We start from the raw sequence: 25,196 nt of genomic DNA on the forward strand, positions 1-25,196 counted from the left end.
TTCAGTATGAGCAAGACAGTGACTTTTACTTTCTCATTGCAAGGCAGATCATCCAGACATTTAAATAACTTTTGTGTATTTTCTGAACTATTTCCCTCTTTATTAACATATAACTGCATTCTGAAGTGTGGACACTAAATCCTGAGGAAGAAAAGAACAAGTAGGTATCTCACACTACTGCTGTAACCTGCAGGTATTACCTCTTTCCTGTTCTTCCTGCTAGATAGTCCCCTGGCCAGCCTGATGCTAGTCTCCTGGATAGATCGCCTACAGCCCTCAGTCCCTTTTCCAAGTCAGTGCATACAGAGTACACAGCTACCCCAGAGTTTTGAATTTAATTTCAGTGTTCTTAATTTCTGTATCCTCTGGGTGTTAAATGTTGCTGCTGCTAAGTATTAAAAACCAGCAGAGGACACATGCAGGGAAGTCTCCTTACACAATGGTTTCACTTTTATTTTTCAGAATCCATTCATCAGCCAGTTTTTAAACCATTTAACGTGCTACATTGATTCCACAGTTATTAGTCAGAGTGCTATAGAATATAGCACCTTTCAGAGCTATAACACATTAACAGATTATCCCTGTCAGAAACACTTTTATCAAACAACCTGATACTTTTTACAAGACCCACTGAGCATAAAACTGACACAGATTTCTCAGAGCTTCACCAATGACATTTTCCAGTCCTTTGGAACTTCCCTGTTATTTCCAAGTTTTTAGAAAGTTAACCTTTAGAGGGTTCTCCAGAAATCATTTTAATACTTACACATAAAAGCAATGAACATTTTTTTTGTGTGAAAATTTTTACCTGTAATGTACTTTATATCCGTGTTCTGCATGTCTCAAGGGCCACTAAACCTGCACCTTCACCGAGTAAAACATGGAAGAAATCCAAAGAGAGCTAACTTGAGTCATACTTTTCAAGAAACACCAAAGATATTTTGTGGGTTTCGAGACAAGATGACTTCCCAGGCCCAGCTCTGTTCTTTAGTGGCTCCTCTCCAGACTCACCCAAGTCATGCACAGTATTATGGCCCTCCCCTCCTTTAGCTCCACACCTCTTTTCTTTCCTCCCTCTCTCCACAAGCCATCCTTAAGGGGCATTCTGTACCTGTAGGTCTCAGGCCATAACGGGTGTTTTAGGAACATGTCATTTGGAATACCTAATCAGCAAGAAAAGCAGAGCGTGAAGCAACACACAAGTCACTCGAATGCTTTCATGCCATCCTCTCCCCTGTAGTATTGTGCAGGCAGCAGAGCTCGTGTATTTATACCAAGCGTTTATGGGAGGGTGGAAGCTCAAGTGAAGAGGGTCCAAACCAACCTCTGTTATAATGGCTTTTTGCTCCTTGACTCTCTTGGCTTCTTCTGAACATTGTTCAAGGCTAAAGACTTTGGAGAGAGGCAGTGGTTTTCCGCTTCGGCACAGAATGGCTTGGCACGTCCCCACATTGGCCACCGTCAGAGAAAAGTTGCTGGTTGGATCAGCCACATCATGACGAATATAGCAAAGGACAGCAGAAGAACCCAGCTTCTGCCCAGCCATGCCCAGCTTCCTGTTGGAGGAGAAGGTGTAGGAAGGCTCCAGACTCCAGTGACAGGCATTCTGGAGGGCTGCCTCACCCCACCTAACACATTAAGTGATATACCTATGCAGGTCCCACCAGGACCAGCTTGCTCACTGTCCTACCTGTGGGAGACCAAGAAGGTGTTGGACATGAACATGGTGTCTGACTGCTGTACCTCCTCCAGGAGCACATCGGCCATGGTGCACTGCAGCAATCGTGGCAGCTCCTCGTTCTTGTCACCATCAAACATGCCATACACAGCCTCCACCCCCTCTGCAAAGCTCCCCAGTGCCAGGGATGACACACACAGCCTGTTAGAAAAGCATACAAGCAAAGTTAGTATGTCACAAAAGATTACATGGTCCCCAAAACCACAGCCATCAGGCATCTCGCCGTGAGTGCTGTTCTTACAGGGCAGCAAAGCCACTGTCCCTACATTCACTGCCTCATGACATGTACAGATGCAGTTTATTATTGCAACTCCCAAACCCTCCTTGACCACACTCAGGAGAGGGTAATGGGCACAGCTGGCAAGCGAAAGAAAAAGCATCTCTGCTAGGGTAGGAAGCAAAGTCCAAGCATCCCAGGATAAGCACGAAAACTGAGGGAAAAGGCAATGTGGAGGCCTGAGCTACCAAGACTTAGCAAGAGAGCCAGGAGAGACAGAGGGATTGATGAGCTTTTGAGCAAAACAAGTCTGCTTGGGTGCTTAGCAGTGCACTCCACCTAGCACCCTGAGAAGACAAAGTGTCAGCATCCAGCAGACCACAATACTCACTTATTTCTTTGGCCTGCCATCTCAGCTACTCCATGGCTCCAGAAGGTAGAAGTGAGTGCTGAGTCTGCCGTGAGGGAGGGCTTAGCATCAATCTTCAGTGTGGTAATGTGACTACAGAGAGAGAAGAACGGAAGTTATTCTCTGCTAGACCCCACCGAACAGCTTGTGGCCAAAGGACCTTGTCCGGTCTAGTGTTTTAGACAGCAGACTGTGGAAAGAAGTGCACCAAGGAGAGGAGATTAAGGTCTTGGCCTTCTGGACATGTCTGGTTGCTTATGTCAGAGACAGCTGGGAGAACCTCATACCACCTGAGAAATTGTTTGCTTGCTCTAATGATTTGGACCCAGACTTTTCCCTTCCTACAAGATAGAAAGCTTCAGTTGCCTCAGGCAGGGAACATTATACCATTATGCAGTGCTGTGGTACACACTTTACTATCCCATTTCCCCTCCTGGGAAGGGTTACCCTTCCCTGTGCAGGTCACTACTGGGTTGGCATCTCCATGGCTCACCTGAAGATGTCCAGTGTCTTGTGTTCTAGCACCAGGTTTGTGTTTCCGCTCAGGTCCAACTCTTGCAAGGCACCTGGCAGCGCCTCAGGGATTAGGATTTCAGTTAAGTCATTGCAGCTCAAGTCCACAAACTGCAGTATCAAAAACACCACAATGACAAAGAAAACATTCTTTGTTCTCTCATGTGATCAATTCCTCCAGTGCTCCTTTCAAACATCACATGACCCCGCTACTGATTGTAACCCACAAACAGGTCATGAAAACGGGTCTGACCTATTAGTAGAAGGATAATTTATAAGCAGCAAATACTTAAAACCTCCAATAGCCAAGACTCCAATACTGAAAGAATAGGTCACACTAAAGATAACAGAGGCCTATATATACAAACCTGCCTAGCTATATAACACTCCCTACTGTCTCAAATGGTAAACCAGAAATACACCAAGTCAGAGACGGATGGTAAAGATAAATGAAAGATGAGCCATCTTTGATCAACTCTGAAAGGTGACAGATCTAAAATGCATATTCTGTGCTCTCTTCTCAGGTTGATCAAGCAAAATGCTGGGACCCCCAGTTCCTCTCCTAGCAGATACTCTTCATTCTCCAACCCAAACTTTCCCCTGGTACCTCTTTACCTTCTCCATAAGAATACCTGAATACGGGGCAAATGCAGAATCTCTGGAAAGATGCTGATTTCATTAGAGTGTGCAATAAGTGTGTGAAGTAGCTTGCAGTTTGCCACTGTTGTGGGAATTGTTTTCAGTTTGTTGCCACTCAGATTCAGCTCTTCCAGGTGCTCCAGCTTACTGAGTTTGCTGAAAGGGAAACAAAAGAATACTATCTTATAGGCAAGAACTTGTCGCTTTCTGAATCTGCAGATAAGGTATCCACAGACACTGTCCTTTGAGCTACATTTCTAATTTACTGATAGGCAACCAAGAGTCCGAAGAGATGCTCTACTACGAGCTCAGGGTCCCCAAGCTTAGCTTGGATTTATCCAACAGAGAGATCCCTTCACCCCTGACTTCTAAAGCACTAATGCAGAAGATTGTAGTGTCTTAATTTTAAAATTGACCAAAAAAAAGCTAAGCTGTGTGAGTGTACTTTGTAGGAGTAAAAAGATTTACATGAAAGTGTTTTTTTAGCCTGACCGATACCAGGAAGAATCATGGCAAAGCTTGCACAGATGTAATCAATACTGAATTAATTGTGCTGACATAATTAAAAAATAATAAAAAAACCCCTTAGATTTTTGTGCTGATGTAACAGAATTTTCTGGGTTTTATGAGACTACAAATTAAGCTGACACAGAAGTCTACCAGTATAGCACTAGCTCTCCATTCTAAAGAAAATATATTTGATACCCCAAAACTCGATTACAGAGTATACTGAAAAGTAATAATGAATTAAGAATTCAGTGTAAGTCCTTCTAGTAGGGTTCTATGTGGATGCACTTTTGATGACAGACAATAGATCAGTGATTAGTAAGAAAAACATATACACACTCACCAAATTATACCAAGTAAAATTTGCAAATAAAAAAAAATGGTGGAACTTACCTTAAGAGCACGTGATTTAAATTAGCTAGGTAACGTTATGTGCATAGGAACTTGTACAAGTTACAATTAGAGAGGAAACAATCCTCAGAGACATTGCTCTGAAAAAGGCTTGAGTCAGATGGACAGGTACTCAGAACAGTGTTTAAAGGTGTCACCAGAAGGGGACTCAAGTAGATGGTTGCAACCAACATTATCTGCTTATGATTCTCAGTACAGCAGTGTCCAAGTTCTGCTGTCTACATAGCCACAAAAGCATTGAGATTTCAGAAAGGGTTCAGAGGAACCCTCCTCACATACTAAGAAACTATAAAGGCCAAATATATTTATTATTATGCATAGACAGCTGAAGTTTTCTTAAGCTATGCTTGGAAAATCACAGAATCACATGGTTTGGGTTGGAAGGGACCTTTAAATATCATCAACCTCCCTGCCTTGGGCCAGGCCATCTTTCATTAGATCAGGTTGCTCAAAGCCCCATCCAACAAGACCGTGAACGTTTCCAGGGATGGGGCATCCACAACGTCTCTGGGCAACTTGTTCCAGTGCCTCACCACCCTCATCGTAAAGCACTTCTTCCTTATGTCCAATGTATATCTACCCTCTTTCAGTTTAAAACCATTGCCCCTTGTCCTGTCACTACAGACCTTGGTAAAAAGTCTCTCTGTGCCTTTCTTGTAAGCCCCCTTTATATACTGAAAGTCTGCAAAAAGGTCTTTCCGGAGTCTTCTCTTCTCTAGGCTGAACCACCCCAACTCTCTCAGCCTTTCCTCATGGGACAGGCGTTCCAGCCACCTGACCATTTCCATGGCCCTCCTCCGGAACAACTTATTAGGAACACACAGGAGTCTCCAGCTACACTGAGTTAGATTTATCTCTATTTCAACTCCAAATCATAAGCCTGGTGCATGAATTAATGGATGAAATTATATGACACACATTGGGCAGGAGCTCAGACAAGTCTGACTGAGCGTCTTCTGGCAAGACTGAAAAGTGAAAAAATGCAGCACAGCAAGCTGCATGCCAGGACCATTGAAGCTGTAAAGAAATACTGCCCCTATCCCCATGCGTACATCCACCACAACTAGGAGAGGAACCACTGCAGCCAACAGTACTGTGCCAATCCCCCTTAACATGCTACTCCTCAGTGTGTGTGTGTAGGAATGGCAGGCTTCTGTCATCAAGCCAGAGGGAGAGCACCTTGCTTTGACACCAATTCACGTACAATTGCAGTAAGGCAGGCAACATCTTCCTGGTGAGTGCTATCTCACCCACCAGCATTACTTACTTACCTTGCGGGGAAAGTCTGTAGGTTATTGTTTGCCAGATGCAGGATCCGTAGGCTCGGGTGTCCCACCAAGACAGGGATGCATTGATCTGTGAGGTTATTATTGGTCAAGTAAAGCAGCTGCAGCATGCTCAGACTCTCCTCCCCTGTACATGCAGAGGGCAAGGACTCCAGGCTGTTTGCAGATGCGTTCAGGTACCTGAGGCTAACCATAGCAAAAGTGCAAAAATCAGACTTCACTTCATCTAAACCACTCCATTAACAGCAGGAAAAGGAGCTATACAAATGCCAGTGTGGAGAGAACAACAGCATTAGACAGAAGGCCAGACAACACAGTGTAACATCCCTAGCGATGTTAAGATTTATGAGTCTACTAATGACTTATTAGGTATATAGCACTGTGGATACACACAGCATTTTACAGCATACAGTGAGTACTGAAGAGCCTGTGGAGGGGGTGATGCAGACTACATAAAGTCTGGTAGATGCAGACTACATAAACTGTTACTCAGAGTCTTTAAAAGAAGGGTTGATTCATGTCTGAATAGACAGTTATGAAGGGTTGTTCATTTGTAAGGGTACTCTCACTATTCTCCAATGACCCGCTGCTTCAGGTTATTTTCTGCTGTAATACCTGAAAATCTGTATAGCTTCTTTCCTTTGCACCTGAATTTACACATTACTTTTAAAGACAAAGCTCTTCAGGCAGTAACATCATCTTAGAAACAGTTGCAACTGAAGCTAATTCTTTGGTTGGCTGCTGGGTTAGGTAAGCCTGTGTTTTCCTGTAATTAAACAGCAACACGGACCGATTCCCTCAAATCAGCTCGATGACTTCCCTCGTGGCACCTGAATTACCTCCTCATAAAGCACACACCTCATTATCTCTTATGCAAATGGAACCTTGCAAGGACAGTCACACAGATGCCACTATCGGCCTTGACAACTCCAAAGGTTAATGCAGACAAAAGATGCTCACTACTGTCACTCACTTCAGAGCCTTGACAAATAGCATCTCTGGGAGTTTAGTCAACAGGTTGTGCTGAAGGTCCAGCACCTCCAGTGGAATGTGTTCTAGAAGAGGTGGAAGGCTCTGCAGACGATTGTGCCCCACCATCAACTTCCGAAGGCTCAAGCTGCTGAGGATCCTAGAAAGACACAGGTTTTTCTGTATCAGCTTGGTTCACTCCTCTTCACGTCCACAGAGTGGGAAAAGGTAGTATTTAATCTGTTATAATTTGACTGTACAGCAGAGAAAAATTAAAATACACTGATCTGTAAAATGTAAACAATGACAAAGTAGAAAAACACACGTGGTAAGGTGCCTCGGTCACTCTGAACGCTTGAAAGTGTATCTACGTTTCCCTCTAAGCTACTGCAGATCAGTAACTTGTGATATGAGTCTGTCTGTGTGCATGTGCCTAGCATTCTCTCAGGCAGACAAAAAAGAAGTCACAAAGGATGGATTTAAATACCTGTTTTCACTTGTAGGTAGAAGAAAGCACTTCCCCTGTGCCAACTTCAATTCAGAGCTGCTTAGCACTCCTGTATTACTTCTGAGGCTGTTGTCACATTCTCCAGAACTGAGTGTTTATTGAAGGGAAAGGCCTCTATCCCCATGAACTGCAGAGAATTGCTTGCAGGAATTTTGAGAAAGGATATCTGAACACATCTGGACATTCCCTAGAACCACCCTGCCCATCTGGGTGAGGTGATAACTTGGGACTATATTCCAAGAGCCCTGTACAGAACAGCTTTGAAGCATGAAATGCTAAAGCTGCATTAGTGCACTGCTCCATGCGGGTCAATTAATTCAGTTTCTTTCTGCATGCTGTGGCTTCTCAAAGCTAATGACACTGGGGAGAAAAAGCCATTCAAATTCAGACACACCAATTTCCTTATCAAGCTGACTCATCCAGAGCTGGCTTGGGTATTTCTACTCAACGCTGTTGGGCACCACTTTGATACGATTCTGGTTTTGGATAACAAAGTGTATATTAGGGCCTCACCTATGACATGTTCAGACACTATGGTAACACAAATAAATCATAGCAGCATGTTTTACTTCAGGTGCAAACAGCTGCAGTAGAAGCCAGAAGAATAGGATGAAATTATCTGGTCCCTGTTACTCAAGAAGTTGATTTGGAAGTCAGTTCTTTCCAACATTTGAATACAGAGTTTTCTGATGCTGCACAAAGTAAGTGGATTGTATCTCTGCACAACAAGAAATAAAGCAACTGGAATAGCACTGCTTCTCTCTCCCCAGTCAGCTCACCACAGAAGAAAGTTCAGCTCTGTACAAGAAGGTGGTTTGCTGACCTTGATGGAAGCTCCATAAGGAGGTTGTAGCTCACATCCAAAACTTCCAGTTTCTTTGCTTCACAGGCCCAGTCTGGGACACACTGCAGTTGATTGCTGAGAAAAGCAAGGGGGAAAAGCTAGACACCAGCACTCCATATGGAACATACCATTTGAATGCTGCATGACATCAGTGACAACCAAACCAAAAACTGTAGGCAGAAAATGAACAACAGTATCCCAGCTAGTCACGTGGAATTTATCTCATGGTTAGCTGTGTAATGCAAACTGAGCTCGTGCATGATTGGTAGTACTGATGCAAGACTCTGATGATCAGCTTATTTTACAGCACTGACATCAGCAGAACTGGTCACCCTGTGCTATCCTACTATCAACCCAGAACTGAAGCAAAAGGTGATTAGGTTCTCTGGGCATGCTGTCTTAGAGGTCTCACAATGCTGCTCCAAGGGCAGATGCAGGCAATGAAGCTCAACAGCGGAGATCACTGGCAGCTACTCTAAATGTTTGCTCCACAGATTCCCACCATTCAGCCCAGTACGCTGCCACAAGTTCAGTGGTCCCTGCTTGGCTTTTTTTTGCTGATTACAGCCTACATCTGAAGGACAGCCAGTGACCTAGACAGGTCATACTGATTCAGAGGGGCTTCTGGTCTGGGAAACCTTCATCATTCGTCAGTGCTGGACTTTCCCAGTTCTATTGTGAAGATGGAGTGCCTTCCCTCAATTGCTCTCAATTCTTCCAAAAGCTTAAAAGCTCCAGGAAATTGCTGCAGAAAACAGCAAAGGTGTCCAGATACTTGCTTTATATTCTGTGGTGTATAGTCACTTACTGAGAGAGTTCTAGACACGTCAGTTGACCAGGAACCGGATAAATACTGACAGCTGTCAGACCTAATGAAGTAAAGCAAATAATTATGATTGCAGAGCTTCAGAGGGAAAACAGCATAAAGAAGCAGACAGACTCATAGTCTTACTTTATTGATACTCAAGGTCTCTACTCATCCTTCCCAAGACAGAGCTCACGCTTCATACATCTGCCATATGGCACTACAGCTTCTCACTATCCTGTTTCTCCATCTGCCACGTGGGGCACGAGAACAAGGGAGGACTGCACTTTTATTTGTGGGCTCCCAAACAGATCTCACTGGAAGACAAATTCCTTGTATAGTACCTCAACACCACAACCTCCCCGTTACACAGCCTGCGCACATATATGCATATGCAATCCCTAGGAACTGACCCCAGAACACCCATCACGTACGGTCTCACTGCTGTAACATCAGCGTAAGTATTTTTTTGTGTGGGTGAGGGCAAAGGGCTGTTTTCGTTTGTTCCCAGGGCTTGAAGGAAGAAGACAGGTGAAGAAGGCAGAGAGACATACAGTTGCTGTTGGCATAGAGGGCCCGAAGGGAGAAGCCACTCAGCGTCAACTCTTTCAGCTTATTCCGCTCGCAGTGCAGCTGTTCCAGGCTGCCCAAGCAGCTCAGATCCAGATCTGTCATCTGATTGTCTCGTAAATCCATGTAAGTCACAGATTTGTTCACTTCCAGAGCATCAGCTGCTGCTCTCTTCAGGTTGTTCAGCCTAAACACTCAGAGATAAGAGTTACAAAGTCAGAAAATAGGACACTGAACACTGGACATCAGTAAGAGAGAGAAGAAAGAAGAAGAAAGGAAGAGTTCTGGTGCAGTCCAATGCCAAAGGTGAGCACAGTGAAATGCATGAGAAGCAATGGTGGATTTTAGGCAGTGAATACAAAGAAAAACATTTCCTCTGTCCATATTGCTACGTGAAACCATCTTACTCATTCCCCAATGTTTAAAAGATTCTGAATGCCAGTCTAGGAATCAGAAGCCAGGCTAAGGGACAGCTACTTTGCACTGACACAGGAAACTAATGCAGAGACCAGATACCAGGCTGTCTTGCCACAGACAAAAAGTTCTTTGTCCCTTTCTGAGAGCTCTGCAGTTGGCAGTCTGGAGAATCAGGATCACATTGGGGAAGGGGAGGAAGGCAAAAAAGGGTAGGAGAAATCAAAGGCTACTGAAGCTCATGGTAACAACATATCAAAAGAGGAAACTAGAGGGCTGAATCACATTCAGTGGCTTCAGGCATTGCTGTTAACCTTGCTTCTCTAAGTGAATTCTGCACACCCTCAGAAACAGAACGCCCTAAAAGCTAAAGAATCAGTAAGAATAAAAAAATTACACCTAGTTTACTGCAAAATGTACTAGAAGTTACGCAGCTCCTCTGCTGTAAATGGAAAGTAGCAATCTGGTTTATACATGTATGCAAATTTCTCCCCCTTACCTCAGGTCCACACTTTTGATATGACTCATACGGTTCAGCACTGCAAGGTCAAGGGTCTCTAGCAAGTTCCCTGCCAGGGCTAGTTTCTCTAAAATGATGAGCTTCTCACAAATTGCTGGCAGTTCACAGAAGTTATTAAAGGAAAGCCCAAGACAGCTGAGCTGTTGCAGACTTCCCAGTTCTTCTGGTAAGGATGTGAGGAAATTCCCATCAAGCCAGAAGGTCTGGAGGCTGCAGCAGTGAAAAAGAGAAAGAAAATAACTCAGCAAAGAGTACTGAACATCACATTTAGCATTTTCAGTGAATTTCCTCATATAGCTAGCTGGTCTCAGTGTGGTTATTTTTTTAAAGGTACCTAACACTAATTTTATTCTTATACACATAAAATTACTGGAGTACTTTTATTACGTAATAGGCTTGGAACTGCACGTATGCAATACCAAAGAGTTCCTAAATTATTTTTGAGGTTGTCCTGGTTTCAGCAAGGATGGAGTTAATTTTCTTTCTAGTAGCTGGTACAGTGTTGTGTTTTGGATTTAGGATGATAATGATGTTGATAACACGCTGATGTTTTTAGTTGTTGCCAAGCAGTCAAGGACTTTTCAGCTTCTCATACTGCCCTGCCAACGAGAAGGTGGGGGGCGACTAAGAAGCTGGGAGGGGACACAGCCAGGAGAGCTGACCCAAACCGGCCAAAGGGATATTCCACACCATATGACATCATGTTTTGTCTGTAACTGGGGGGTGGGCCAGGAGGCAGTTTGGCTCAAGAACGGAGTATTGGCTTCAGGTGGTGAGCAACTGTGCTGTGCATCACTTTTTTGTATATTCTTTTATCATTATTATTATTGTCTGTCTTTTCTGTCCTATTAAACTGTCTTTATATCAACCCACAAGTTTTACCTTTTTTTTTTTCTTTTCGATTCTCTCCACCATCCCACTGTGGGGGAAGCGAGTGAATGGCTGTGTGGTTGTTTTAGCTGGGTTAAACCACGACAGAGGTAAACTTCCAGTTGCGCCAAATATTGTAAGTTAACATAAGCAAAATACAAATCAGTACTTATGTTTTAAATGAAAGATATTTATTTAATCACTTGGTTTTCTACAAATTAAGAACTCCTCACTTAGCATGCTGCACAATCTTTAAAAGACCTATGATAAACAAAACCCAAAATCGATAGCAGTAACAGTACAGACCTGTCTCATAACAAACAATAAAAATAAACTGCACCTTCATCATCCAATTGCTGGAATTTCATATCACTATTATGGCACTTATGGTCCAGTTTAATCACAATTCCTATCACACTAATGCACTGAAAACAGATTTTTACATTCTACTTGTCCTTTCAGACACTCATAAAAGAATAGGGTAGCCTTCTGCTGCAAGATGAATTGTTTTAAAGTTTGCGTGGCTTTTGAGACTCAAACCCCCGAAATACAATTCCCTCATTATGATTATGTTCCAACAAAGAACTTTCTGAACAGTGTTTAGCGGTGGTAGAAATGCTATCTGGGGCCATAAAAAGTTCTTAGGAATAAGGGCTCAAGGGGTCATGAAGATGACTGGACCCATAACCAAGTTGTAAACCTTTCAAAACTGTAAGCCTGCATACAGCTTTTTCCTCACAGTTTGCATATGGCTAAAAGATCTCTCTGGAAACAACTTGCTTACATCCAGTGTAGCTGCAGATACTCCTTTTTTAAAGATATAAGCTGGAGGAAGAGCAGGCCACAATGAACTAATAGCTCAATACCAATGTTTATCTAAACAAATGCAATAACAGTCTTGCAATGACATTTACCTAAGCTTAAGCTTTTATGCATTCTTGGTAGCTACTGGGGAAAATGGAGAAGGTTTTCACTCTAGCAAACATTGTAAGACAAAATGTTCAGAGGGGATTGCCCAAGTATTTCCAAGTTAAAATCCTCTAACAGAAAAAGCAACCAATTCTGTACAAAGCTCTCAAAATGTACTAGTGCTGACAAAAATCACTAGACCTCTGTGAGAAGTTACCACAGAAAAGTTTTATACAATAAATTAAAACTTTAATAGAAACTGCATCAGTATTGAAAATATTAAATACACATAATAAATTCAGAAAGTCACACACCTCTGCAGCTGCTGAAAAATGCACATTAACTTATTTGAGAAACAATACAATTGTCTTCAGACAATGCTTCATCTGCATCATATTTCCTCACCTTTTCTACATCAGCAGTTGTAATGTTTCAATAGTAGTGATTAAGGGATTGCACCCAAGACTGTGTTTGGTCCTATAAGGTACCCTTATACTTTAAACTTGCAAACAGTTAAGAAATCTGCAATCCCTTTTGTGCAAGACATTTATGAATACTGCAGCAATATGACCAGCACGCCCTTACTTTTATAAATAAAGTCCATGGGCTAGGCCTCAGAATTTGAGAGGCATTGGTATTTTTCTCTAGCTCTACAAAGCCTAGCTGATCTCCATAATGTTTCAATGTACTAATCTATGGCTTCTGAAAGTGTCCCTGACAGCCTGATTACAGTGTTGTGGGATAAGGGAAGAGCAACTGATATCACCTACCTGGACCTGTGCAAAGCACTTGACACTGTCCCGCATGACATCCAGTGTCGCGGTCGACAGCCGGCTGAATATGAGCCAGCAGTGTGCCCAGGTGGCCGAGAAGGCCAATAGCATCCTGGCTTGTATCAGAAATAGCGTGGCCAGCAGGACTAGGGAAGTGATCATCTCCTGTACTTGGCACTGGTGAGGCCACACCTTGAGTACCATGTTCGGTTTTGGGCCCCTCACTACAAGACAGTTGTTGAGGTGCTGGAGAGTGTCCAAAGAAGGGCAAGGCAGCTGGTGAAGGGTCTGGAGCACAAGTCTTACGAGGAACAGCTGAGGGAACTGGGGTTGTTTAGCCCTAAGAAAAGGAGGCTGAGGGCCAACCTGATCGCTCTCCACAACTACCTGAAAGGAAGTTGTAGCCAGGTGTCAGTCTCTTCTCCCAAGTAACAAGCAATAAGACAAGAGGAAATGGCCTAAAGTTTCCCCAGGAGAGGTTCAGATTAAATATTATGAAAAATTTCTTCACCAAAAGGGTTGTCAAGCCCTGGAACAGGCTGCTTAGGGAAGTGGTTGAGTCACCATCCCCAGAGGTATTTAAAACATGTAGACGTGGTACTCGGGGACATGGTTTACTGGTGGACTTGGCAGTGCTAGGTTAATAGGGGAACTTGATAATCTTAAAGGTCTTTTCCAACCTAAATGACTCTATGATCCTTGTCTCTAAATTGGAGAGACGTGGATTTGATGGATGGACTACTTGGTGGATAAACAATTGGCTGGATGGTCACGCTCAGAAACTTGCAGTCAATGGCTCACAGTCCAAGCGGAGGCCAACGACAAGTGACGTTCCTCAGGGTCAGTATTGGGATTGGCGCTGTTTAACATCTTTGTTGGTGACACGGACAGTGGGATTGAATGCACCCTCAGCAAGTTTGCTGACGACACCAAGTTGAGTGGTGCAGTCGACACACTGGAGGGAAGGGATGCCATCCAGAGGGACCTTGACAGGCTTGAGAGGTGGGCCTGTGCGAACTGCACAAAGTTCAACAATGCCAAGTGGAAGTTCCTGCACATGGGTTGGGGCAATCCCAAGTACAACTACAGGCTGGGCAGAGAATGGATTGAGAGCAGCCCTGAGGAGAAGGACTTGGGTGTGTTGGTTAATGAAAAGCTCAACATGAGCTGGCAATGTGTGCTTGCAGCCCAGAAAGCCAACTGTATCCTGGGCTGCATCAAAAGAAGCGTGACCAGTAGGTCGAGGGAGGGGATTCTCCCCCTCTACTCTGTTCTCATGAGACCCCACCCAGAGTACTGTGTTCAGCTCTGGAGCCCCCAACGTAAGGAGGACATGAACCTGTTGGAGCGAGTCCAGAGGAGGGCCATGAAGGTGATCAGAGGGCTGGAGCACCTCTGCTATGAAGACAGGCTGAGAGAGTTGGGGTTGTTCAGCCTGGGGAAGAGAAGGCTCCGGGGAAGATGTTATACCAGCCTTCCAGTACCTAAAGTGGCCTACAAGAAAGCTACAGAAGGACTGTTTACGAGGGCATGTAGCGATAGGACACGGGGAAATGGCCTTAAGCTGAAGGAGTGTAGATTTAGATTAGATATTAGGAAGAAATTCTTTACTGTGAGGGTGGTGAGGCACCAGAACAGGTTGCCCAGAGAAGTTGCGGCTGCCCCTGGCTCCCTGGCAGGGTTCAAGGCCAGGCTGGATGGGGCTTTGGGCAACCTGGTCTAGTGGAGGGTGTCCCTGCCCATGGCAGGGGAGGTTGGAATGACATGATCTTTAACATCTCTTGCAACCCTTCTATGATTCTATGATATTTAGAAACTCAACTGCATTTATGTGAACATAACAATATTTATGTTTAACTGATAAGGCACCACCGTAATAGTAGTTTAAAAAAATTTAGAAGAGAATGTAGGAAGGAAATAACAAGAAAGCAGGCAAGGGAATTCAAGATGGCAGCAGATGCAAAGAGAACAAGATGCATTCAAATTTACATAAAAATTGGACATAAACCTGAAAGAAATCATACAAGTAACCACAAGGTAAAAAACAAAAAAAAAACCAACCCAAACCCAAAAACCAAACTCCCAAAACACACACCCCACAGAGAACATAAAAAGCTTCAAGTTTACTAAACTTTAAGTATATTCATACGCTTATAAGCCTTCACGTTTATAGTTCAGTAAGGTGGCATCTGTGATTCAAAGCATCATAACTGACTGTTAAGTATCTTTCTAGGCTGCTCCAAAATAGGCAAAATCCAATAATCTCCTCTATTAGAAAACTGATTTACACTAATATATTTTACATAGCTAGCAGAATAGGCAGGAAGTCACAAATGATCAATGATAACTTACTATATACCAGTGACTTAAAATGGCAACTGTGATATCTTCATTTTCAAGGAAAAAAAAACCAAACAAAAACCAAACCCTTATTGGACATCTTGGTTCTTGACCTTCTGCTGGAGTCAAATCCATCATTCAGTCTTTGTAGGCAGAACAGGCTGCCCCAGCACTCATACCTTCATAAGCGCGTCAGCTCAACCAAAGCACCAAGGATATTTATGACCACAGATAAAAAGAATCTACTCACTTCAACAGTTTGCCAATCTGGCTTGGCAAGTAGTGAAGTCCATTACAGGAAATGTTAAGCTCTGTCAGAGTAGAGATCTCGCACAGCGATACAGGAAACTCTCCCAATCTATTATGAGACAGGTTCAGGCTCTTCAACTGCGTAAACCTATTGGCAAGAATACTAGTTAATTCACAAACCTCCATTGTCTCAAAGCAAAAACATAAAAAATCTTTAATGGCTGGTTTTGTAAGTCTTTGTACACTGATGATACAGTCATCTAACTTATTACGGGAGGCTCTGCACAAATTTGGTTTTAAGTCACTGATATTTTGTAACTCAGTGGTAGTGCTGAAAGTGATCAAATACCATGGTTTTACTGCAGAAACTAGTAACAATCTTCTACCCTGATTCCCAACGGGCTTCCTCCTACTGACCGTTACTAAGATTATGGAGACTAAAAACACTTCAAAAAATTTACCTTCAAAGAATTATTTAGAGTAACAGTCTACAATTATGCAGCTTGGGAAAATAGGGCCTGAAAAGATTTACTGGAGCTATTCTGAGAATAAAACAGAAGAGGGGAATACCCTTTTCAAGCTAGGCACAACAGAAGGCCTAGCAGAGCTGCTAAAGGGAAAACCAGGAAAGCGCTGACTTCACGCTGGGAAGCCCCAAGACCTGCACCCAGAGGTCCTTGGAAGAGATTCCACGTTTAAAGTGCCACTTGCTTGGCAGACCGTACCATAGATACAGCCGCACAAGTACTGACACAGCCCTCACAGTCACTACGGTCCCACCTGTGCTTAGCAGATGGTTGGCTATTCCAGCTCCTTCTATCACTGTGCGAGGTCCAAATAGAGAGAAGAAATTAAGCACGGGCTGGGATAATATGCAGGAGGTTCTTCTCAAAGAGTTCCTACCTCTTTCTACAGGAAAAAAAAAAGTATTTTTCCCCAAGTAATAACCTCCCCATCCCAAACTGGAGCCGTCAGAAATTAATTCAGTGGGGAAATTACCATACTTTTATAAGACAATCGCAAATTTAATGTAATGTACCAGAGAAGTAATTCCTGGATACATAGTTCATCTGCTCCACCAACCATACTTTTTGCTAGGCAATGGTGAGTAGCTCTTACTTTGAAGCAAGTGTTTTAATATAGGTAAAAACCTCACAATGTTAATTAGCTTGAGGGAGAATATTACTGCTAGCTTGAGATGTCTTGAAGCCTAAGACTGAAAGGTTTTGAAATTTTTTCTTCTTTATAGTGACTCCTTTTTCAGATTCAGAATACTTGGAATGATCTCTGTAGGAAATAAGCATTATATTTCTCCATTTTGCTTTACAGTCTTTGGGGGTTGTGTGTGTTGTGGGTTTTTTAAAGAGGGAGCATATCTGAAACTTGGACACAGGTTGTTTGCTTTGAGAAAGCACCCTATTGTATAAATAAGGGCACTGACATTTGATGTTTGCTCCAGCCACAAAGAGACTCTTTTGTAATGCAACTGAAAGCCAAAGAGAATGATGCAGTATTGGTAATAACCCTCCTAAAGGGAAGGCACTGTATGATGCAATGATCTAACAATAATACAAAAATCAGAAACTTGCACACAGAACTTCACAAGAATAATGGAAAAGAATGGAACAATGAGGGTAAACCTACAGATCTGAAGTTTCTCAATAATTGCTTCAACTTTCAGAGATTTAGGACAGATCACAGTTCTCAGGTGTTGGAATCAGGAAAATGCTTTAATGAAACTGCTTTCTCTGAGTTCTACAATGGCTTTTTCTATGGCACCTGTCCTTAACACCAAGCAGCTCTCTGTCATTAGCAGAGGGTGGTGAGAAGCTGCCCCAATAGGCATGGCATTAAACGCAACAGCATAACTAATTTTTAGAATTCATCCCTCTGCAACAGTATCAAAGCAAACACAACAGGGGCATAAAAGTTTCCAAAAGCTGGAGGGGAAACTGGTATATGACACAGTTTGGTCTGAGACTCCTCAAGCAGACTGTCATATTCAATGGGGAGGACAATACTCAAAAGCTTTTTGAGTTCCCCTTCTGTTCCTTCTCCTTTGCCCCAATATTCTTAAGCAGGGATGTAGGAACAGAATGCAAACCCAACTCTCATTCAAGTTGTATACATGAACCATGTATTATAGGGAATAAGGATTCTGAAATCGTTACAGCTCCTGAAGTTTTGGTCTGTGCTCTCACAGGGCATGCTGAGATTACAGCAAAGAGGTATGGAAACACAGCAACAAATCCTCAATGGGATGACGATCCTCTGTTCAGCAGCCCTGGTACTGACCTGGTACTGACCTGAAATATTCCCAATTTAATGCAACATCTTGCGCTGCTGCCAAAGCATCCCAGTACAACTCTGTATCAACTAGCTAGAATGGTGCTAATAGGCATGCGTATGTATACATGTGCACATAAACACACTTATCAACACGGATCAGACTTGATAATGTTTCCCAGAAAAGGGAGATACTTAAAAGGTAGTATGTTAAATAAAAAATAAGCTAGATGTAACAAAACAGGTGGGGTTATTTAATTTCCTTTGCTTAACATTTCCCTTTTAGTTAATTATTTTTGTGCCATTATCGTAGTTATAGCTAATTAGACTTCTAGAGCTTCAAAGATTTCCTCAGAGGAAGAGATCTGATCATTGCAAAAAAATTCTGCTGTTTGGAATTGTCCATCTCTAGGCACTGATAACATTTACTGCAAGTGAGCAAGTTTCTTCATTTGGGGCTGTGACCTGATAAACATCCTAAAAATCTCAGAAAGAAAATCTTTTCAAAAGACAATGAGCAGCTTTATGTGGGCTACCTAGTGCTACCTGTTTATTCAAGATTGTGTGAAGTGAGGGCTTCTTTTATGGCTTTTGTTTGTTTGAGGATTTCAGCTTCATCAGACATAGTCACTGCCAGGAAAAGAGTCGAGTTTCTGACATGTCAGATCTCTTGTTGACTACATGCAAGGTCAAAAGAGATTTCAAGCCCCTTTGCTGATCCTGTGAACCAAGGATATCGCATTTTAGAAAAAGTTCTGATATGGCTTTCAACATCATACAGTGTATTTAAAGAGAGAAGTAGAAAGCAAAATCTTGAATTATTTTAAGCAGCTTTTCCATTAACAGAATCTATTACAATTCAGCAGTTAGAAAACATTTAAACAAGTTTTGAATTAAAACAAAACCAGACTAGACTCCAGTTCTCAATGAAACTGCAAAGAATTCCCAAAGGTGAGCAATTTTTCTCCCTGTATACCCTCACGGATTCCTCATTAGTAGTTCATTACTCTGTAGGAAGAAAATGAAATAACCTGGTAACAGGCCCCTAAAGAAAACAAAAACACAACCAGAAAACCAAACCAAACAAAAAACTGTAGTTTTGCAAAGTTTCTCCAAATACATTTTTCTTAAGACACAATGTGTTCCAAACACAGAGCCATTTGACAATATTACTACAGGCTTCCTAATGGCTTTGAAAATTCATTGAGCGACTCCTTGAATTCTTTTTAGTGTGGTTAGAGTGAATATCAACAGACTAATCTTCCTCTAGATTTTTATGGTTTTCAGGTGTTAATTTAAAAATATTTTTGTAAGACTCCTTCACTTACCTAAGATGACTACATTGTGCTTCCATACCATCACACAACTGCTGCTCTCTCAAAAGCAGATCATTACAAGTTCCCAAAGCAAAGCTGGAGGCTTACAGACCCTCTGCCAATCCCAAGTGCACATTAAGAACTTACCAAAACAAGCTTTCTCAGATCTGCACTTGTTCCTACAAACACTTACTCACAACAGCAGCATTATGCTTTCCCTCACCTTTTATTTTATACCATAAAATGTTCTGTCTAGCAAGCAGCTTATATTACTATTGCAGATTGTCCATACAAATGGCATATTGCTCCACAAGGCTCCATCTCAGATCAAACTTAGCACAAAGAATTTGTGGAAGGGAGTTAATGAATACTGTAAATTGTTGGAAGCTTATGCTTGCCTGTGCTGTCCAGTTCTGCTTCCCAGTCCCCTCATTTATTAGAGCTTCCTCAAGATCAATCTTTTTTACCATCCCACAAGAATGGGCAATACACTCCCCCTCCTCTTCATCCCTGGATGCATGTGCCAAGAACTCCAAATGTAGAAGAAAAGTAATTCTTTGCAGACCTGCAAAGAGAGTCAAGACTCCCTGCTCCACTTGATCTCATAAAATTGTGTCGTAGGTTGAGGTAGATGATGTCTTGACTGTAGAAGAGGTGCTCAGGTACTTCCTCAAGGCTGTAGCATGAAAGATCAACCATGCTAAGTCGCATAGACACAACCTGAAAAGAAGGAAGAAGAGCTGCAGCCATGCAACAATTTTTCACTGGAAGTCTAATGGAAGACCAAAGAATGCAAGTAGTAAACAATCTGCAAGCACATGAAAGAACCCCCTTGTACCCACTAGGTACAGTTCACGCAGGAAACCGAGTCCATGGAGTATGAGTTTATGCCATTTGCTGCTACTGCTTCTGCAAGCCCCCTGACAAGGATGCATATCTGGATACCAACTAAGACACACAGAAAGCCCTGCTCTGTATGTGCAATGGGCATTGCCTAAAAGCTAGACTGTAAGAGAACCAACCTAATGGACAAAATCATGTCTTTGGCTGAGGAAACTGCTGAGATAGCATAATCTGAGTGCCTTCCAAAGATGCAAGCAGCAACAGGAAGCGGTTGACTTTCAAATTCAGACCTTTAAGGTTTACAGAACCTCTGCTTGGCCTAGCTACTTCTTCCGACTTTCTTTGGTTAGCTTGTTCAGGGTACAATATTGGAAACATAACCCCTTATGATGGAAATGCTTCATAAATTACAGGTTTGCAACATTTCATAAAGTCTTTGCAAATATCAGATCTCCTTTCATTAAGTATGCTTTGTTTTGAGGTCTTCGGTGCTTCATTCCAGATTTTATAATCTGCTTTATCCTACATTCATTTCAAATTTCATAATATATATCAGGTCAAAGTGTGGCTCAGCATTAAGCTATCGTCATCTAATAGTACTTTCATGTGGAATAAGGATGCAGCTCTGAACAAACTACACTTCCCTTGCTGACCTGCGATCTCTGTATTAACTCAAACCTGTCAGGGTAGCCCCATGCCAGCCCAGGCCACAGTTTAGGCAGATTCAAGTATGGCCACAGGTGCAATTTATAGGTTTCTAGTCAGTCAGTCCCTGTGGTTTGCTCTAGTGACTCTCAATAGGTGCAGAACTACTACTCAACATTGATGCACAGGCAGAGAGTGAAGAGAAGGCTAAAAGAAAATCTCTGTAGTCCTGAGCACATAAGAAATAAAGAAAGCTGGAAAGCGTCCTGGGTACTTTCTCCAGCATCATAGCTTCATCTCTGCCTGCATCAGAAAACCCTTCTTACCCCTTTACCCACCACCCAAACTACTGCAGTCTCCAGGGCCTCACCGTGGACGCCTGTCGGTGCCACCGCTGGCACTCTGCCAGCGTTTCAAAGGAAACATGGTACGTTTGAGCTTGTGCTCCAGCAGATGTGAAAGCAAGTGTGTACTGCCGACGTTTCATCTCTTCCACCTGCAAAGGGAGAATTGAAAACAAATCAGTCTGCCTAACTGCAACGGATCTGAAGTCTAGGGTGAGGTACTACGGACTACCAGTAACATTACATTTTGCTGAAAACAAAAGTTATTGGAGAGAAACACAGAAGTAAATCATAGAATAGTTTGCGTTGGAAGGGACCTTTAAAAGTCACCTAGTACAACCCATCTGCACGAGCAGGGACAGCTTCAACTAGATCAGGTTGCTCAGAGCTCCATCCAACCTGACCTTGAATGCTTCCAGGGATGGGGCACCTACCACCTCTCTGGGCAACCTGTTCCAGTGCCTCACCACCCTCATTGCAAAAAAAAAATTCTTCCTTAAAGCTAGTCTAAATCTACCCTCTTTTAGTTTAAAACCATTACCCCTTGTCCTATCACAACAGGCCCTGCTAAAAAGTTTGTCCCCATCTTTCTTATAAGCCCCCTTTAAGTATTGAAAGGCCAAATCCTCCTTAACATCTTCCTGCTGAAGTAGATCCCAGTAGTAATAATTTCTACAGTGCCCATTCACAACATTGGCTACTCATGTGAAAGCAGAACTATTGCCTCTTCGTTTTATTAGCCTTGAGACTACTACCTAAGCAAAGCAAGTAGAAAGAGGTTGTACAACTCTGCACGTGTTAATACAGTAATTCACTACAAAAGTCTAGATTAACCCCTTGTGGATAATACCCATCATTATAATCCCTTCTTCCTTTCTAAGCCACAGGACACTGACCAAAAAAAGTCTTACCTTCCCTCCCACGAGAGGCAAGATGTGCATCTTCCCTGTGTGGCTATCTTTCACAGAGGACACAATGAGGCATGTACCACAGAGAATTACCAAGCGCTCTGCCCACTTATGCAACTGAGTCTTTCCTTTGCGTACGTTATAGACTCCAGAGAGCAGGATGCGATCTAACTGTTCCACTTGACATGGCTTTTCTGAAGAAAAAGGGGACATTAGCGTTTACTTTCCATTTGTTCTTCACTCTCAGCTGTGAGTAGAAATAGCAATGCAGCTGTAACATGCAAAATCAGTTATTGTAAAGAACAAGACAAGCTGCACTTTAATAAAAAGCTCATGCAGAGGACAAGCGACTTCCTCAGCCAGTGCAGTAATGTCTGATAAGCAGCCACTGTATGCCTTTCGTTACAACGTTATAACGGTTGCCCTGTAGTGTGTTTTTAATCTACAGGTAGTTACAGACATTAGCAAACTTACACACCTGCCAAACATCCTTTATTCAGATGCAATAGAAAAGCAATTTCAAACTCTTGTTGAGTCAGCTAAAATCACAGAAACCACCAAATAAGTGGTTTCTGCTGGGCTTTAAAGGAAGGCCTGGACAATCAGCTACAGAAGAAAGTTGTTTCCCTGAAGATGATTCAAGTGACTCCAGCACTGACTGTTATTGCTGTGCTGTGTGCACTGCTAGCTATGGCTCCAACCAGCAAAGCAGAATTCTACTTCAGCCTTCTAATCCACATATACTTACTTTTAGGTCATCCTACCTCCTTGCCCCTTTTATTATTTTTTTTTTCAAGATAAAGACAAACCTCCCAGGCTTTTCAAGATTCTGTCCACTGCTTATACTATCTTACTGGCTAGGAATATTTTCCAAATAGTCAATTTAATACCTTTAAAGAACAGGAATAAGCCTGACCTGACAGACCTATGAATTTCAAGTGTTAAGAATCTCCTCAAATTTCTATTTCATTTTATCCTAAATAATCCCTAAGACAGATCCCAGCAACAGGTCCTTTGTTTTACTTAGGAAAGGATCAATTTTTTTTTTTTGAAGTTGCTACTGACATGCTGCTTCTGTCCTGAACTGTCCTGCAAGCGTCCTGATATCCATAAGCAGCATGAACCTGCAGATATTTATATTCACCCTGCCCCCCACAGTTAGACACAGGAACTGAGTAGCCAACATATACGCTAGACAATGACAAAAACTCTACTTAGATCTGCTGGAAAAATATTCTCACTATTGGTTATGCATGCCCCACTTCCAGACACAAACCATACTCCAAATTTTTATTAGAAGCAAAAAGTTAACCACCAGCTAAAGTTGTTGTACTGTTTCTCAGTTAGAAAGCAGGATCTTCAGCCCGCCAAAGTTAAAGTATTGTCTTGATGTCTATACAAGGCTGAATTTAGCTGAAATATTTAGCTGTTTATTTACAACAGTAGCTTTGTTTCAGGGACACGAAGTTTGTCATAACATGTCCTTTAATGGTAAGAAACTCTAATCATCCACAGAAAAAATTGCTTGGATTTCACCAAGCTGAAAGACCCCCCCCAGACTTGTAAGTAAACAATATTATGGGACCAAAAGTAGTATCCTACTGCCACAGCAGCATTGTTCCAATTAGCAGATAGTACTAAGAAGCTACACCAATCCTCCAGTTTCCCTATCCGCTCCGAAACATCTGTGACACCTAAGTCCTAGCGCTAAGGAAACATCCAGGGGCAACGTTCAAGGATTTCTATTCTGAATCTCAACTATTTCAGAACTCCTCAAGCTATGTGTAAGAAAGGTCTTAACCTCTAGGGACAGGCAAGTGCCTGTCACTCCTTGCAGCTCCTGAGCTTGGCCTTGAATGTCACTGTGATCATGCTTAACCTCATGCTCCGATTAGCGACCACAGGCTTTTCCATGGAGAGCAAGGATACAGGTCGTCACTAGACAGAGCTAGCACCTCTAACAGCACCTTACAAGTTACACAAGTCCAGGGAATCAAGACAATTCCCCACCAGAGACGGCGTGTGATGCTCTACAATTCACACCTGTCACACCTGACATAGATGAAGAGTTTGATGGCCCTGGAGAGCTTCTTCCATTTGATCTGTTGTTGAAACATGTAAAGACTCTGCAACATTTGGTCTCTGAGCTTGCCCAATCCAGACTGGGTCACTGGCCTCCATTCTGCACGTGACTTCCATTGAGAGGAAGCCCACCTCCTATTCTCCCAGCCAACCTAACACAGCCTCTCCCCTCATAAAATTCTTGGTCTCCTACAAGTATCTCAACAGCCAGATTCAGGAAGCATCCTTCCCTCTCACTGCTTTTTAACGTGAGATTTCTATTAATTCACTTGTAGTCCCATCACCCTAACTGGGCATAAGTACTCACCATGCACCAGGGAAGGAAATAAACCCAATGTACCACACAAGAAAGGCAGACAAATGTGGGAAGAGAGCAGATAAATCCAAGAGACATCATCGAGGAGTGAAAGAAATATGAAGGCTACTCTCAGCACTCCAGCAGGTCCAGAGGAGGGCCATGGCAATGGTCGGGTGGCCGGAACACCTCTCCCACGAGGAAAGGCTAAGAGAGTTGGGGTGGTTCAGCCTAGAGAAGACCTTTTTGCAGACTTTCAATATATAAGGGAGGCTTATAAGAAAGGCACAGAGAGACTTTTTACCAAGGCTTAAGTGACAGGACAAGGGGCAACAGTGTTAAACTGAAAGAGGGTAGATTTAGATTGGACATAAGGAAGAAATGTTTTACAATGAAGGCAGTGAGGACAGGTTGCCCAGAGAAGTTGTGGATGCCCCATCCCTAGAAACAATCAAGGTCAGGTTGGATGGGGCTTTGAGCAACCCGATCTAATGAAAGATGTCCTACCCAAGGTTGGACTAAATAATCTTTAAAGGTCCCTTCCAACCCAAACCACTCTACGATTCTAAGTAATGTTTCTCTGGATAAAATGCGTTACTTTGTCCCTTACGTTCTCAGCTGCAGGCTTTGCAAAATTCTCACATAATCCTCCACAGCATTCCCTCTAATTCCTTTTCTACCTTTAAGAACCACTTTGTCAGCATTTGCTTTTACTTTCTTTAAACAGGTCTCCTGAACATTCTTCAATCCTTATACTTCTTCCTTCACAGCCTCTTTCTAAGCAGGACTACCCTTCCATGCTGGCAAACTACTGCAATTCCATTGTCTACCTACTTGCTTCCATGAAGTTGAATCACTGTTCCTGAATCTTCAGCAGTTCCTGCTTGACATACCCAAACTGAATTGCTCACTTTTTCCTCAGGAGTTCTATACAGCCGTATGTTTGATGCCTCTCCTCCTTGCAGCTGATCTAACTTCTGACTCCC

At 42.7% G+C, this 25,196-nt stretch overlaps 1 protein-coding gene across 7 annotated transcripts in view; it reads right to left on the bottom strand.

Moving 5' to 3' along the window:
- The window catches only part of PHLPP2 (PH domain and leucine rich repeat protein phosphatase 2), a 41,964-nt gene that overhangs the window by 6,268 nt on the left and 10,500 nt on the right, over positions 1–25,196 (bottom strand). For 2 of the 7 annotated variants that reach the window (XR_008579063.1, XM_054840143.1), the window contains exons 4-19: positions 21,837–22,027; positions 20,952–21,077; positions 19,659–19,813; positions 16,272–16,313; positions 15,493–15,639; positions 10,330–10,560; positions 9,401–9,603; positions 8,850–8,910; positions 8,021–8,116; positions 6,694–6,849; positions 5,706–5,906; positions 3,510–3,672; positions 2,858–2,988; positions 2,347–2,457; positions 1,691–1,879; positions 1,325–1,556 (exon numbers count right to left, since the gene is read on the bottom strand). Coding sequence is in view for 6 of the 7 variants with exons in the window: in XM_054840143.1 (XP_054696118.1) it covers positions 1,325–1,556; positions 1,691–1,879; positions 2,347–2,457; positions 2,858–2,988; positions 3,510–3,672; positions 5,706–5,906; positions 6,694–6,849; positions 8,021–8,116; positions 8,850–8,910; positions 9,401–9,603; positions 10,330–10,560; positions 15,493–15,639; positions 16,272–16,313; positions 19,659–19,813; positions 20,952–21,077; positions 21,837–22,027 (2,435 nt within the window). In the remaining variant the exon portion in view is untranslated. Of the gene's footprint in view, positions 1–808; positions 865–1,324; positions 1,557–1,690; positions 1,880–2,346; positions 2,458–2,857; positions 2,989–3,509; positions 3,673–5,705; positions 5,907–6,693; positions 6,850–8,020; positions 8,117–8,849; positions 8,911–9,400; positions 9,604–10,329; positions 10,561–15,492; positions 15,640–16,271; positions 16,314–19,658; positions 19,814–20,951; positions 21,078–21,836; positions 22,028–25,196 lie in introns of those variants that run through there. The other 5 variants (XM_054840146.1, XM_054840147.1, XM_054840148.1 and 2 more) reach the window with 5 other exon arrangements.

Source organism: Grus americana, chromosome 13 (assembly GCF_028858705.1).
Source record: "Grus americana isolate bGruAme1 chromosome 13, bGruAme1.mat, whole genome shotgun sequence".
Lineage (NCBI taxonomy): Eukaryota > Metazoa > Chordata > Aves > Gruiformes > Gruidae > Grus > Grus americana.